Raw genomic sequence first — 15,021 nt, forward strand, 5'->3', positions numbered from 1 at the left:
ATGGGAGGGGCTTGAGATCCAGCATTCCGGTGTGCTGAGCATGGGTAGAAAGTATGTTCACGCACACACAAGGATGTAGATGCATGCACATTTTTCACATGCACGCGGAAAGGTAGCTTTATATTTCTGCTACTGATACACTGATCTCTTTAATACATGCAACATGGAGAGAAGACCCACAGTGTTCTCTGCAGTCTTCCACATTGTCCTGACTTATATACTCTCAGGTAACAACAGAACAGTAGTTACAGACCTCATGACAGTTGTTAATCATGCCTCCCTCAGGGCAGTGATCCTTTTATGGTTTACTGGACAATAACTGTTAGCCTAGCTACCATTCTGTTAATACCCTAGACAAAGAGAATGTCCCCTCATATGAATTCCTGAGCTGCTCTAACCCCACACATTAGGTGAAGAGGATGAATGGAAGAGGATGTGTTCTAATCCATACAATGATTTCTGAATCTAAAACTGTTTAATTCCACATGGGAGAATACATTTTTGCTTCAAAAAGCATAAAGTGTGTTCATCTGTGAAGATTGTCTTGCTGAACAAAGCATTTAAATATCATAAACTTGTTTGTCACTGTTAGGATGGCCATGTGGTGGCTGGATATTTGAAGCAGGAGTCTGAGGCAGAGGTTAGGTGCAGACCAAAACCGGGTTTATTTTCTCCAACATTTAACATACAGCTCTGGAAAAAATTAAGAGACATTTTTCTGAAATCAGCATCTCTACATGTATGACAGCCATTCCATTCCAGTGTCTGTTGAATTCCAACACAAGCACACCTCATTCTACTTAATGAGGTACTGATTAGGTGATCACCTGTACCCAAACCTTATTTAACTAGGAAAAGTATAAAAAACACTGCTGTGGTTATCACTATCCTCTTGCAATAGAACCAGCTGGACAGCAAAAACAGTGCTAGTAGTGCCTCAAAAGTAATTGGAATCAAAAAATAACTATTGACCATGCCAAAAAAGTTGAAAAGAAAAATTTTGAGTGAGGAAAATAAGGGTTTTTTATTGTTAGCATGTATTTCCACAAGAAGTTACTGTTATTTCAAAACCTGCTGAGTCAGTGGCACCTCCTGCTACATGTTGTGTTCATCCCACAATATACAGTAGGAAGGAGGCAGGCTAGCTAGTGTCAGCTAACAGTCTTCCATGGGTCCAGTTTTAATGATGACAAATTGGTAACTCTGTGATTCAAATCATGAAAAGGAGTAATGTTAAGGAGTCATGGAATAATGTAGCCAGTGCTAAAATCACAGATGATGTAGGTGCCATATTAGTTGTTAAGTATTTCATGGTAATTTCAGTTCATGGTACAGTACATTTTGGATTTATATTAGTTTCATTATTTAATTATATTTAAAAATGTTAATTTAAGTTGTAATTATATTTTTATTAATATTTGCATTATTGATGTTGCACATGAACGTTGATATTTCATGTTCTGATCTCATAATTATTTGTGAGGTGGATAAAAATAATAGCCTGTAGCTTTAAGGGTAAGTTTCGGTTTTGGGGCTCGGCGTTTTTAGAGGAGCTAAGAGAGGTGGATGACTGGTGTGAGAGGAGCTCACGGTTTTTCTGACCGTGTTAGGACCGTGTACGAACAGTGTTTTTTGGATCGTGGAATTTCGTGTGGAACATGTGCTTGTCTTTTGTTTATTTTTGGTGAATAAACATAAAAAGAGAAACCACTGTGGAGGACACACTTTTTTAAAACACGCGTCAGCTATAAGCTCTGGTGGACAGAGAAAGGTTTTATTGGAAAACCTACAGACGAGGCTCAGCAACTGCTAACGTTTGCCTCCTAACTGGTTCTGTCTGTGTTTACTGAAGTGACATGACTTACTATTTACTGTATATTGTCCACCTCCACAGATTTTCCTCCAATCAAATCAATCAGCATCGTCTTTTGGTACCAAAAATGCATGCCCCTAAAAAGCACTTATTTCAGGGGCCCTGTCAATCTGGAAAATGTTCATAATTCTGAGTGCTATCTTATCCTCTACTGTGTATGATCTCTCCTGTGCTGTAACACAACCTTGAATAAAACAAAACATTGCGTTTTATTACTGATTTTGGCATTGAATGTCTTGGCATGAAGTCTCTTGAGTTTCCTAGCCAGGACTAATTTTATCCTGTTGTAATCTAATATGGCTCTCCTGTTCTTTTGTTTGCCATTCATTCCCTTTCATCCTTCTGCCAGTTTTTGAGTTGTTTGTATGTGTGCGTGCATGCATGAGTGTGTGTGTGTGTGTGTGTGTGTGTGTGTGTTTGTGTGTGTATTACATGAAAGTGCATCCTCCTCCTCCTCCTCCCTTCACCGCCCACCATCCCCATTCCTCTCCTGGCCCGCTCTTTATCAGTGTCTGCTGGACTTGTTTACAGCTCCTCCGCCAGGCTGTTGCTCACTGCCATGACACCACACAGAAAAAACACCTGCTGGAACTGTGACTGATACTGTAGATCAACTTTATGGAGAAACACAGCCAGATCTAACAGGATAGACAACACATACTTTCTGTTGCTTCCCAAACAGGGAACTAACAGTTATGTCCACTTTTTCCAAGCTGCCTGCAAAACATCCTGAAATATTGCAGCTGTGAAGGTGTCTGGGAGAGCTGAGCAGCATTTAGTTGACTGGTAAATTGTCTGTTGCTCAGGCCTGTCCAATCACTTTTTTGCAGCAGGTAGTTTCAGCAAGGCAGCTTGAATTATCATAAACACTGTAATTATGTAACAATGTCTTATTGTCCTATAATGTAAAGAAATACAATGCAGCGGCAAGTTTGTATTATAGGGGCTGTGACTAGGGATGTAACGATACACTCAACTCACGATTCGATACGGTTCACAATTTTTTTTTTGTGTCTTATAAAAAAAGTGCAACTGAAGTAGTTATTCACTTAAATAACAAAGAATAACTGGATTTTTAAAAACAAATCCCACATCAAAATAATAACATCAAAACATAAAACCTCTTCAAATAAACTAAGACTGGCTTGTGTAGCTTGAAACTTTCAGGTTTCTCTTGAGGAAAATCAACATGTCAACATTCTCAGGCCGAAGCTGGGATCTCTGTGAGGTTACAACATCCCCTGCGGTCGTAAAGACCCTTTCACTAGGGACAGAGGTGGCTGGTGTGGTGAGGTAAGCCTTTGCTAGAGGTGAAAGCAGTGGGTAAAACTTACTGTTCTCCTTCCACCATTTGAGTGGGCAGCTTGTGAGGGAAATAGACATTTCACTTCTGTACCTGACAATTTCTGCCTCAATCCCACACATGTGATTGGTCTGTGCTGCCCCTACACTTTCTGTGAAAGTCCCTTCTAGGAGATTTTCCAATGCAGTCTTCTTGAGAGGTGGTTGTTGAAGGTCTGCATCTACCATGTCTGCCTGGTCAGCAGGCAGCTCTGCTGCATGTGTAGAGGCACCGGTGTCTGTTACACCCTCATTAGTTTCCTCCAAAGGGGAACTGATCTGTAAACAGCAAGACAAGAACTTATTAATATATATATTATACATATGCACAATTATTAAAAAACAATGTATGTGTATATATATGTTTAATGATATAAAAGGTAAATAATTGTGGAAAACAATCCTCCAATACAAAATCAGTAAAACAGATCAACCAATAGAAAAAGAAAAAAAAAAGGAAAAGAAGCAGAAAGGGGAAAGAGACAAGGAAAAAAACAGGAAAAACGAGACAAACAAGGACAAAGATCAGTATGAAAATAAGTATGAAACACAGACCTGGCCTTAACGCAAAAGCAACACTACTATTAGTAATTGAAAGTACAATTAGTACCTGGTTGTGCATCTGCACAGCTGTCTCCTTCACCCTCTGGAACACATCCTGGCGCTGATCTTCGGTAAGATGAGGCAGAGAGCGGAATCTGGGGTCTAACGCAGTGCACTCCAGCAGATGGTTGTCCCCAGGCCCAGTGTATCTGTCTGATAAATTGTTGAAGATGGCTTTCTTCATCATGCTCACCGTGGTGGAGTCCTCCTCCACAGGCAACATGCTCTGCTCAATCGTGTGCTTTAAGGGCACAATTAGAGACACTGTTGGGTTTTGTTCATCACTTAGCACGGTGGTGACTGTCTTCAAAGGTTTGAGAAGTTTCATGATGTCCTCGGCATCATGGATGTCCAAGTTGTCCAGTGTGTCGATTACACGGGCGTTACGACGAACTTCTGGGCTAAGCAGAGCAGCAGCCACAGCCGGTTGCAGGTCGAGATATCGTGCCAACATGTCCAGGCTGCTATTCCAGCGTGTGGTAACGTCCACAATTAGCTTGTGCTCCGCCGGGCCGAGCAGTAGTTTTTGCTTCACAGCCAACACAGCAGTGGCTGTCGGGGTCCTGTGGAAGAAGTTAACAATTCGCCGGATCCGACCCAGCAAGCGCGCGACGCGCGGCACACTCAAACCAGCCTGGGTGGCTAAATTTAAAGTGTGGGTGAAACACTTGATGTGCGGTGCCAGCCCGGCTTCCCTCACTGCCACATCCATGTTTCTCGCATTGTCAGTGACTACAGCGACACCTTGTTGTTGCCTTTCCAGCTGCCATTCCGCCACCGCCTCCTTTAGCACTTCAGCTATGTTAGCCCCAGTATGTGACTCCAAAAGAGGTCGCGTCTGAAGCACAAAGCCAACCAACTCCCACTCGGCATTGATCACATGAGCAGTTATAGTGATATATATAGCGTGGCTCTAGATGTCCACCCGTCGGTTGTGATAGACACAGTATCAGCCCTCCGGAGAACCTCAACCACGTGAGCTCTTACCTCCTGGTAAAGTTTTGGCACCACCACCTGGCTGAAGTGCTGTCGTGACGGGATGCGGTATCTTGGCTCCAGCGTGTTCATCAACAGCCGAAAGCCCTCATTTTCAATGACTGAAAATGGCCTCAAATCTTTTCCAATAAAGTAACCAATTGCCCTGGTAATTCCTTGCGCTCTTGCGTTGTTATGGGGGAGAGGAGATGCAAAGCCTCTCGTCAGGGTGGTTTGCCCCTTCGCCAATTTTCGCTCAGAAGGTGGCGTAACGTTACTTTGCTTCTCACTGTGGCGGCGGCTAATATGCTGCTGCATGTTGCCCGTGTTGCCAGTATATGTTAGCAGTCTCTTGCAATATTTACATACTGTTTTGATTTTGTCTGTCCATTTCTCACCGGTTGTATTTGTATATATGGGGAATCCAAAATGCCGCCACACAGGTGATTTAAAACCGCTCGGTGCATCCTCTATTTCAAAATTGTCGTCTACCGTCGCCATGTCTTCCTTCGTTCGGTGCCCCGTACCTAGGTAGTGACGTAAGTCACGTGACTTGACGTCTGACGTTGAACAAATAAATCACCAATCAGTGACCTTTTTTTAAGATAACGTAACCTATTTCTAAAAAAAAGAAAAAAAAGAACGTATCCTACTTCTCTCGCATTCGCGATTCATTTTTTCTGTCAACCGGTGCGAATCGTCACGCATCTGACCGATTTTTAATCGTGTCACGATGCATCGTTACATCCCTAGCTGTGACATAACTTTATTTAATTTATTTATTCATACGTAATTGGAAACAAGGTTACTGCACTTAACTTAACTATACAATCAGAGACACTCAGGTCATATTCATTAAGTTCAGGGTGGACTATGCAATGCTAAGTCTAGGAAAATGTGTTTGAAATGTCACAGAAATGTTTGGGAGGAAATTCTTCAAATTTGGGATAAAATGTTTGGCTGATACTGGTCTTCAGGCGATAGTTGTTGCACTGTTTGATGATGCTCTATATCAGTCCTCTATACTCTATACTCTAGGACTACATTTACCTATAATTAAATTCCTTCAAAGTGTTAACTACATAGGCCTTATATGAGTCTGGACAGACATGATGTAAACTGCAATTTGACTGGTGCACAGAGGCATTCAGCTGTGAGGTGGTTATTCTAGTTTAACTTGAGGTGGCACTGCAGTGAGGTCCTATTAAAGCCTCTCGCTTTCATATGAACAGAAAATTAGAAGTAGCCTTTTTTGTTTCTCTGCGTTGTAGACAGTTGCTGTTTATTGGGTTCTTTGCTCCATATCTGGAGAAGTGCAGTAGTTTCCCCCTAATACCAAACTACATCCTTGTCCACAAGCCTTGCTAGCCTTAGCGACCGTGGTTCAGTGTTTGTTTTTTTGAGCTTCCAAGTGAACCTTGATCAACCATTAAACGAACCACAAAACACAAACTCAAACCCCCATCCCAATCTTAACCCGAGAATAAAGGGCAGGGCAGTAATTCATCACTTGGGGTGACTGGACTGAAAATCTGGTCCTTAAATGACAAAGATGTAGTGTAGTGTAATATAATCATATAATCATAAATAAGAAGTTAGTGGTTAATGACAACTGGTAACAATTACTGAAACTAATCCAAATGTGAATGAATCATAAATGAATGGTTAAAACATGTATTGCTCTGCACTAGTTGATTGAACAGGCACCTATTGATTGAAGTGATGATTAAACTACTGAATTGTGTTACTTTGGAGTGAAATATAACCACAAATGAAAGAGTGAAATCATGTAATCAAATATACTACATTTTTATTATTATTGTTGTTCAGTCAGTAGCGAAGTAGAACAGATCATGAATGAGAGAGGAAGTTGCTCTGCTCACAGAGAAGCCAAGGTCAAACATGTAGATAAGGAGTCAGTGCAGCTGCCAGCCCCGCCTTTCCAGTTTCGCCTTGCCCGGCCTCCTAGATTTGAAGTTGCCGCCATGGTAGAGCAGAAAAGGCCGAGCAGAGAATATCGTAGAGAGGTTACAAGACGGGCAAGAGTCGATAGGGGACGGGGCACGCATTTTAATGCTGAGTAGACAATATTGCAGAGAGGACATAAGACGGGCAAGAGTCGAAGGGGAGGGGGGCACGTGTTTTTGCCACGAGAAGGAAAGTCCCCAAGTCAGCAAAATTTGGATGTAAACAAAAGGACGAGCCAGGATTGGACAAACCATGGGGCCCAGCCCCCGAATTAGTGAATATAAGGAGTATGTTTTGTATTGAGAAGTAGGGTCGTATTGGATGAACTTTTGTCTGTATGATCCCATGTTTTAATTGTCAACAATTCAACATTAATGCACTCAGCTTTGGAGGACTCCTGGAGATTATTTCCTTTTTATTGGTGACTTTTTGAAACTCTGAAACACCTTTTTGGACAAACAAAAATTAAGAAGTCGATACACGACAGTGGCAGGGCAGTTAGTTAGGTCAGACACATTGCTTTTATTAGAATATGTTTGGACTGTGTTCATTATACAGCTTTTTTATGCTGTAGCAGTAGCAGAACGAAATTTGAAAAATTCCCCATTAGAATGAATTGGCAGAATTTTGCAGAAAAAGCTGGAAAGGCAGAAAGGCTGAAAAGTAATAGGCTTAATGGGCCTTAAAAGCTGAACAAGTAGTAGTTATAGTACTCGGAAGTAGTGGTAGTGGTAGTAGTAGTTGTATTACTAGTAATATAAATAGTAGCAGTGGTAGCAGCAGCAGTAGTAGAAGGAGTAATATTAGTAGTAATAGTAGCAGTAGTATAATCTGTAACCGTAAAAGTAGTGTTAGTTATAATAGCCTAGTAATATTACTAGTATTGGTGGTAGTAGTAAAAGCTGTAGTAGTGTAGTAATAACTGTAGTAGTATTTGTAGTAGTAGTATCGACACTACTAAGTCTACTAACTATAGCCGTTTATCCGTAAGGGTCGTGGGGATGTCCAATTATTGAGCCTTGTGGAACCCCCTTTGTTAATGGCAGAAAAGCAGATTGATTGTTTTCAAGAGTTACACACTGCTGTCGATGAGCTAGATAATTATGAAACCATTTTTGGGAACTGGAATTGAATCCGATATCTTTCAGTCTTTGTATAAGCAGAGCAAATAAAGGCAACTAATAACTGACAGCAGAGCAAGAATACACAAAACTGGTCCGAACTACTGAACCTCTGACGGCCGGTCAAATCAAGACTGATATCTTATGATCTTTACATGCATTTACATCATAGCTTACTTAGCTCAGTTTTAACAACACCACAGTAAGAAGGTAATAGTCACATCACACTAACTGTTAGTTTGTGTTGTCATCAGTTACACCAAAGACATGTTTCAGTAAACAGCCAACATGAGATGTTACTTACCAGTGTATTTACCCGTGTGGTCTAAAGAAATGCACAGCTGTCTCCAGTGTTGGAAAGGCCAGACGAAATGTGATCTTGTTTAGCTTGTTTTTACGTCACTTCTTCTCTCTGATGCAGACGTGGTTTCTTTTTAGGAGCTCTTGTTTGAGTAATTTTTCTGAAGCTTCTGCATTGGTAGCCATTCCCTCCGGTCAACGTCTTCGTCATCTCCTGCTGCAGACTAGAGGTTATAGTGACTCACTTCTCTCAGCAGACGTGGTATTACAGGAAGGGATGGCACGTCCTTGCTGCTTAGCAGTGGATATCTCTGCAAAACATTACATAGGGATCATGGACATAATGCCAGAACTGTTACTTCTTCACACTCTGTTGATAGGTTTAGTTATTTTTTTTAATGTTTTAAACTAAAATTATGTCCAGATCTTACAAAATGCTCATTAAAGTAGTTAGTTCTGACCATTTCAGACATTTAAGGTGAATAGGAGGAGAGGAGCAGGGCAAAACACACTCAAAGAGGAATGTTGGTCATCCCTCACAATTTACGGCCTTGGCGAGTTCTAATGGTCCATCTATGGGTGGCTGTTGCCCAGGAACTAGAGCTGCTGGTTTGATTCCCTGGTTCCCCCAGCTGCATGTCGAGGTATCCTTGAGCAAGATACTGAACCCCAAACTGCTCCTGATGCGCAAGTTGGTACCTTGTATGGCAGCCTCTGCCATCCGTGTATGAATGTGTGTGTGAATGGGTGAATGTGACAAGTGTTGTAAAGCGATTTGAGCGGTCAGTAGACTGGAAATGCACTACAGAAATGCAAGTGCATTTACAATCTTTGTGGATGTAGTCTCTGTCTGAAGAGCAAACAAAGTTGTTACTCTTCCAGAGTTGGTGGGGTGAGGCTGGACTTCTTAGGTCTGTTCTGTCTTTTTTTAACATCCTTCCTCCTTTAAGGTCAGAAGTGATTGGGTCTGTGTGAGAGCCTTTCGATTAAGGTATCACAATGTTCATGAAATAATTTAGTTTCGCTGTATATTCCTGTGTTCGATCCACTACACTTGTGTAGAATGCCATCTTTGGTATGTTAAGGCTGTTTTTGCTGTTGCCCCGACACACCTTCCAACTTTAGTTCAAAGGCTGTGGCAAAATGTTTCACACTTCAGCACATATCGTTCAAACAGAAGAACATATGTGAGGGATTTTTCTAGGACTTTAAAAGAAATGGGAAATTGGGGAAGCAAGCTTTATGTTATTTCCCAGTTTTTTACTGGTATGCAGTCTCAACTTCAAAGAATACTGCTCAAACAGCACACAAGCATGGGCAGCTATTTTAAAAAAGGCTCTAATACACATTCTTAGCTGTGATGATGGGCACTTGTCCGAGCTATAATCACAGTGATTCTGCACTCAGGCTTTGGAATGAACACAGCCAGATTCCATTGAGACAGTGATATGCAGCAGGTCAAGTTGTGCATTTCATTGTAGCATAGCAACATAATGGGCTCCACATGGACATCCAGCCCTGTTTCCTCACCAGAGCTGTCTGACGGATGAGTAATCTCTCTAATCTCTCTGTGTCTGTTGCAGGTGTCTGGTATCGTGGGTAGGGCTGATGTCTTAGCCTGTCTGCTGTTCTTACTGACATTCCTCTCCTATATCAGGTAAGGGAACTCTGTACCACTCCCACACCTTGTGCAGAAAGAAACACACCATACAGTGTTTGCCATGTGCCACTTTAGTCCCTTCTAAACAATAAATAATTAATCACATAACTTGCCCCACCCTCGCTTGTGAGCAACTGAGCCTTTCAAGGATGACCCTTTCATACCCAATCATTATACTATCACCTGTTACCAGTGAACCTGTTTACCTGTGGAATGTTCCAAACAGGTGTTTTTGGACCAGTCACAACTTTCCTTTTTAAAGCAGATGCTGTTTTTGCCATCAAATTCAGAATATATTCTGTTTTATTTCTGCTTTACACAGTGTCCCAGCTTTTTTAGAATCAGGGTTGTAAGGCCACCGTATGATTAGGTTTCATGGGATGCAAATTCCTTTATATGAACATCTGAATGTGGACTTTCTTATTTGTCTAGACACAGACCTTAATGAAGCAAATCATTGTACATTACTTTTAATCATCCTACAACATGACTAGGCTGAGGCTAACCTGCTATCATCTGTATTTACATCTCACCTTTATTCCACCACTTCTCTCTTTGTTTCTCAGGAGTGTTGGTGTGTTGGCCTCTGAGGACTCTCTGCCCTCCACAGTATCTGTGTGGTGTCTGCTGGTCAGTTTGATGCTGGGCACCTGTGCCATGCTGGTCAAGGAGACAGGCATCACCGTGTTTGGGGTGTGCGTGCTCTATGACGCCCTGGTGCTCTGCCGCAAGCCTCTAATCTAGTAAGCAAACAGGGTTTTTGCTTTATTTATGTTTTAATTCTTATCTTGATTAATGTGGCACTGGTCTGCTGAGTGTGCACAGTTTTTCAGCAATGCCTGGCTTTATATTTCCACAGCTAAACTCATTTACAACTGGGAGCTGCCCACTGCAACAGCAGACTATTTGTCTTGGAGATGGCTAGTGTTTTTTCTGACAGTGGGAACACATAGCTGGGATAAGAAAAGTAGACATTACTATTACTGTGTGAGTTAATAGTTTTACAGGTGGAGTAGAGCTGGTCTGCACTTTGATAGGATCCATAATAACGCTTTACTCCACACTCTTCTCTTGCTGTCAGTCACATGGCGGTGGTGCAACCAATCTACACACCTGTTGAATTATTGCCTGTTTACGTGTGACTCAGCACCTAGGGATTTGATAGGCTGTTTAAATGAGCCTGGGAGAGAGCACATGTGGGATTTGTGCTGTCATTGGTTTGCATGTTATTCATACACATTATACTATCAAACATTTTATCGAGCTATTTTCTTTTTGCTATCGATGTTGTGTCTATTGCTGACACATATTGCTATTGTTTTATCACCCAGCCCTACTTTACCATAAAGACAGTTTGTATAACCACAGTTGTGAGTCTTTTGGTTTCCCTTTTTGAGTAATGAATACAGACTACCCCCACCTGGTGGTATAGAGAGGTATTTCCTCTCATGCAATTGGCATCAGCTGTAGTCTTCATGTATTCAAGTGCAGCTTTTTGGCCAAAACAGTGGTGACGTGAGGCGACGCAACAGTCAGCTTTCGTTGCCGAGATTTCTTTGATGTCGGTTTGGTATGACAGGGTCTTAAAAGATTATCAAATCAAATCAAATCAATTTTATTTATATAGCCGAAAATCACAATCACATTGCCTCAATGGGCTTTACAATCTGTACCGTGAACAACATCCTCTGTCCTTAGACCCTGGATTCAAGTGAGGAAAAACTTGCCATGTTGAGGATAAAAAAACCCTTTTAACGGGGAATAAAATAGAAGATGGAAGAAACCTCAGGAAGAGCTACAGAGGAGGGATCCCTCTCCCAGGATGCACAGACATGCAATAGATGTCACATGTACAGAAAAGAAACACATCACAGTTTACAAGTTACATTGACAGAATATCTGATACAATTGATTATATATGTAAAGTGTGTGGATCCAGGAGATGACTGAGCAGCATCGACAAGTGGTGCCCGAGCCACATGACCTCCTCTCCACCATGGTGACACACAAGATAATACAAAATGTTCGACTACGATGTAATTTTAATTAATGATTAATTGATTAATATTCAGGGTGACAAGAGTCCAGACTTGAATTTGCCCTCATTGACCTGAGCTCTCATTAAATGTATGACTTGGCTTTGATGTGTCTTGATTGACTTTAGCCTTGTAAAGCCTTGCACTTGGCTAGGACTAATACTCAAGACTTGTTGCAGGAATCAACTTGGATTTAGACTCAGTGAATTACTGAGACTTGTCTTGAATTTCTTGAGACTCAGCTGAGACTTACACCACTGGCTGTAAATGTGTACAGCCCAGGTTACAGAAGAACTTACATTAAGGTGACAGCCATCGCTATCCATGCTATTATCCATACTGCTGTAGGTGTGGAACAGTACACAGAAGTCAGGGGTCCTGGTTCAGTATGATTTTTGGTGCAATGCGAAAAAAGAAACAAAAAATCCCCAATAGTCCAATAGTTACAGTTTGTTTGACCTAGTTAAGACATAAAAACTTCTAAAATTGCATTTAGAAAGACAAAAAAAAACCAAAGCAAAAGTCAGTAAATAAATAGTTATAAGATCAAAGAAATTGCCTTAAAAAACAACATAAAAAGTGAGCAAATAAATAATCGTGGATCATAAATAGTTTATGTATTGAACCTATTGTAAAGCCATAGTCAATGATTTAAGACCTGATTGGAATGAGCTGACAGTTTTGGTTGACCTCAGGTATTCAGGAAGCTTGTTCCACAGGTGGAGAGCATAGACATTTTAAAGCTGCTTCACTTTGCTTGGTAGTGCATTAAGCATTAACAGTGAACATACACTCATGCATAGGTTATATTTTTATGCAGGGCCGATAAAAAAACAAATATAAACCTGATGGAAATGCTGATTACTTTGGTAATGACTCTAACCCTGTGTGCTTTCACGTCTAGAGGCTGCTTTTAAACAGCGGGGATACGTTGCTTGACGTGTTTTATATATTTATTTATTGACCTGCTCCAGTGAATGAAACATCTGTGTGATGCAGTCTAATTTGTGTTAGGATGTTCGACGTGTTTCCACTCACAACGCACTGCCCTCATCAGATCCACCACTCACTCTCTGAAACTTTCTCACAGCTGATTTGAACGCAGCGGGCGGGTCCTCAAGTTCAGCTCTAAATCTGGACTAGTGATTAGCACACATGACAGCACAGCAGTCTGTCTTCTTTAATCTTTGTTTATTGTGTTTTCTTTTTCTTCTGCGTTTGCTGTTTAATGGTAGTTGGAAAACAGCTTTTAGGTACATTAGTGCCACTTACTGATTTGAAGCGTGGATCTCAAAAGTTGTAATCTCGCCCACTGACACATGCCTACTTCATATGACAGTCATACATATTCATCGTATGACTGCATGCACCGAACCGTGATATCTGTACCGAGCTGGTTTGGGATGAATGTACCGCTTCACCCCTATACTATTGCTCTCCAAGCTTTTACCCATGTTATCGGGCCTTTTCTTTAACTTGTTGCGTATTGCATTTATTTCTGCAACTTGACTGCCAATGAGGGTATCACTGACCATCTTTGGAGAGTTGTTGCAGTTTCTCCAAAGTGTGAGCAATTCAATATTGCTTATTTACTCACTGGTATTTATGTGTTAGAAGAGCTGTTTACCACCTTCAGACTGAGCACCACGGATGATAGACATGAAACAATGTCACAGCATTAGGGGGGATATTTCCTTCATGGGTAGATACCAAATGCAGTCAATTGAAAGTCCTTCGTGTGTTTGCCTGTGTGGTTTTACACAGATGCCGTTATCCATGTCCCAATTTCTAGTAGCACGCTGCGCTGCTGCTACTGTGTTTCTCTGTCCCCTGCCGGGTGATTTTAAAAGAAGCCTGCAGTGATAATGGAGGACAGATGCCTGCTGAGCTTCAGATAAAACACACGCAGGCTGTCTCCTGTCTCTTCATATACTAGCTGCGCTCCTTCCTCTAATTTTAATGGACCATACCATTGTTTTGTATGTTTTAGCCCATTAACTACAAATCACATATATTTCACAGTACTGCTGGCCATTTTCCAAAGTACATAATCAGTTTTTAGATTGATTTCTTACCTTCCAGGTAGATAATCCATCACAGAGAATCTAGATCTGTATCTAGTCAGCTTTTTCTCTTCTTTGTACAGCTTCCACGTTTTATTCAGTTACATACTAGCTTACAGTTATGACCTTTCTCAGGCATACAGTGAATGAAAGAGCACAATCCAGTATTTAACCTCATTAACCTTAATTCCAAAAATCCCAACAGCAATCATAAAATAAATGTATCTTTGGCTGTCACAGGTCTGTCGTACACCTATCCAATTGTTTCATTTGGCTCAAATAAAGTGATTGGGCCTACCTGCCTGTCGATCTGCGTACATGCCTACCCGCGCACACTAGAGCGGTGCGATATTACGATATATACACTCACCGGCCACTTTATTAGGTACACCTGTCCAACTGCTCGTTAACGCAAATTTCTAATCAGCCAATCACATGGCAGCAACTCAATGCATTTAGGCATGTAGACATGGTCAAGATGATCTGCTGCAGTTCAAACCGAGCATCAGAATGGGGAAGAAAGGTGATTTAAGTGACTTTGAACGTGGCATGGTTGTTGGTGCCAGACGGGCTGGTCTGAGTATTTCAGAAACTGCTGATCTACTGGGATTTTCACGCACAACCATCTCTAGGGTTTACAGAGAATGGTCCGAAAAAGAGAAAATATCCAGTGAGCGGCAGTTCTGTGGGCGCAAATGCCTTGTTGATGCCAGAGGTCAGAGGAGAATGGCCAGACTGGTTCGAGCTGATAGAAAGGCAACAGTAACTCAAATAACCACTCGTTACAACCGAGGTATGCAGAAGAGCATCTCTGAACGCACAACACGTCGAACCTTGAGGCGGATGGGCTACAGCAGCAGAAGACCACACCGGGTGCCACTCCTGTCAGCTAAGAACAGGAAACTGAGGCTACAATTCGCACAGGCTCACCAAAATTGGACAATAGAAGATTGGAAAAACGTTGCCTGGTCTGATGAGTCTCGATTTCTGCTGCGACATTCGGATGGTAGGGTCAGAATTTGGCGTCAACAACATGAGAGCATGGATCCATCCTGCCTTGTATCAACGGTTCAGGCTGGTG

General features: G+C 41.6%; 1 protein-coding gene across 1 annotated transcript in view; it reads left to right on the forward strand.

Moving 5' to 3' along the window:
• The window catches only part of tmtc1 (transmembrane O-mannosyltransferase targeting cadherins 1), a 274,776-nt gene that overhangs the window by 86,856 nt on the left and 172,899 nt on the right, over positions 1–15,021 (forward strand). Inside the window, exons 3-4 of the mRNA XM_084346518.1 lie at positions 9,765–9,838; positions 10,408–10,584. Of these exons, the coding sequence (XP_084202644.1) occupies positions 9,765–9,838; positions 10,408–10,584 (251 nt within the window). The remainder of the gene's footprint in view (positions 1–9,764; positions 9,839–10,407; positions 10,585–15,021) is intronic.

This window comes from Pagrus pagrus (assembly GCF_965226575.1).
Source record: "Pagrus pagrus genome assembly, chromosome: 23".
In the NCBI taxonomy this organism is placed as follows: domain Eukaryota; kingdom Metazoa; phylum Chordata; class Actinopteri; order Spariformes; family Sparidae; genus Pagrus; species Pagrus pagrus.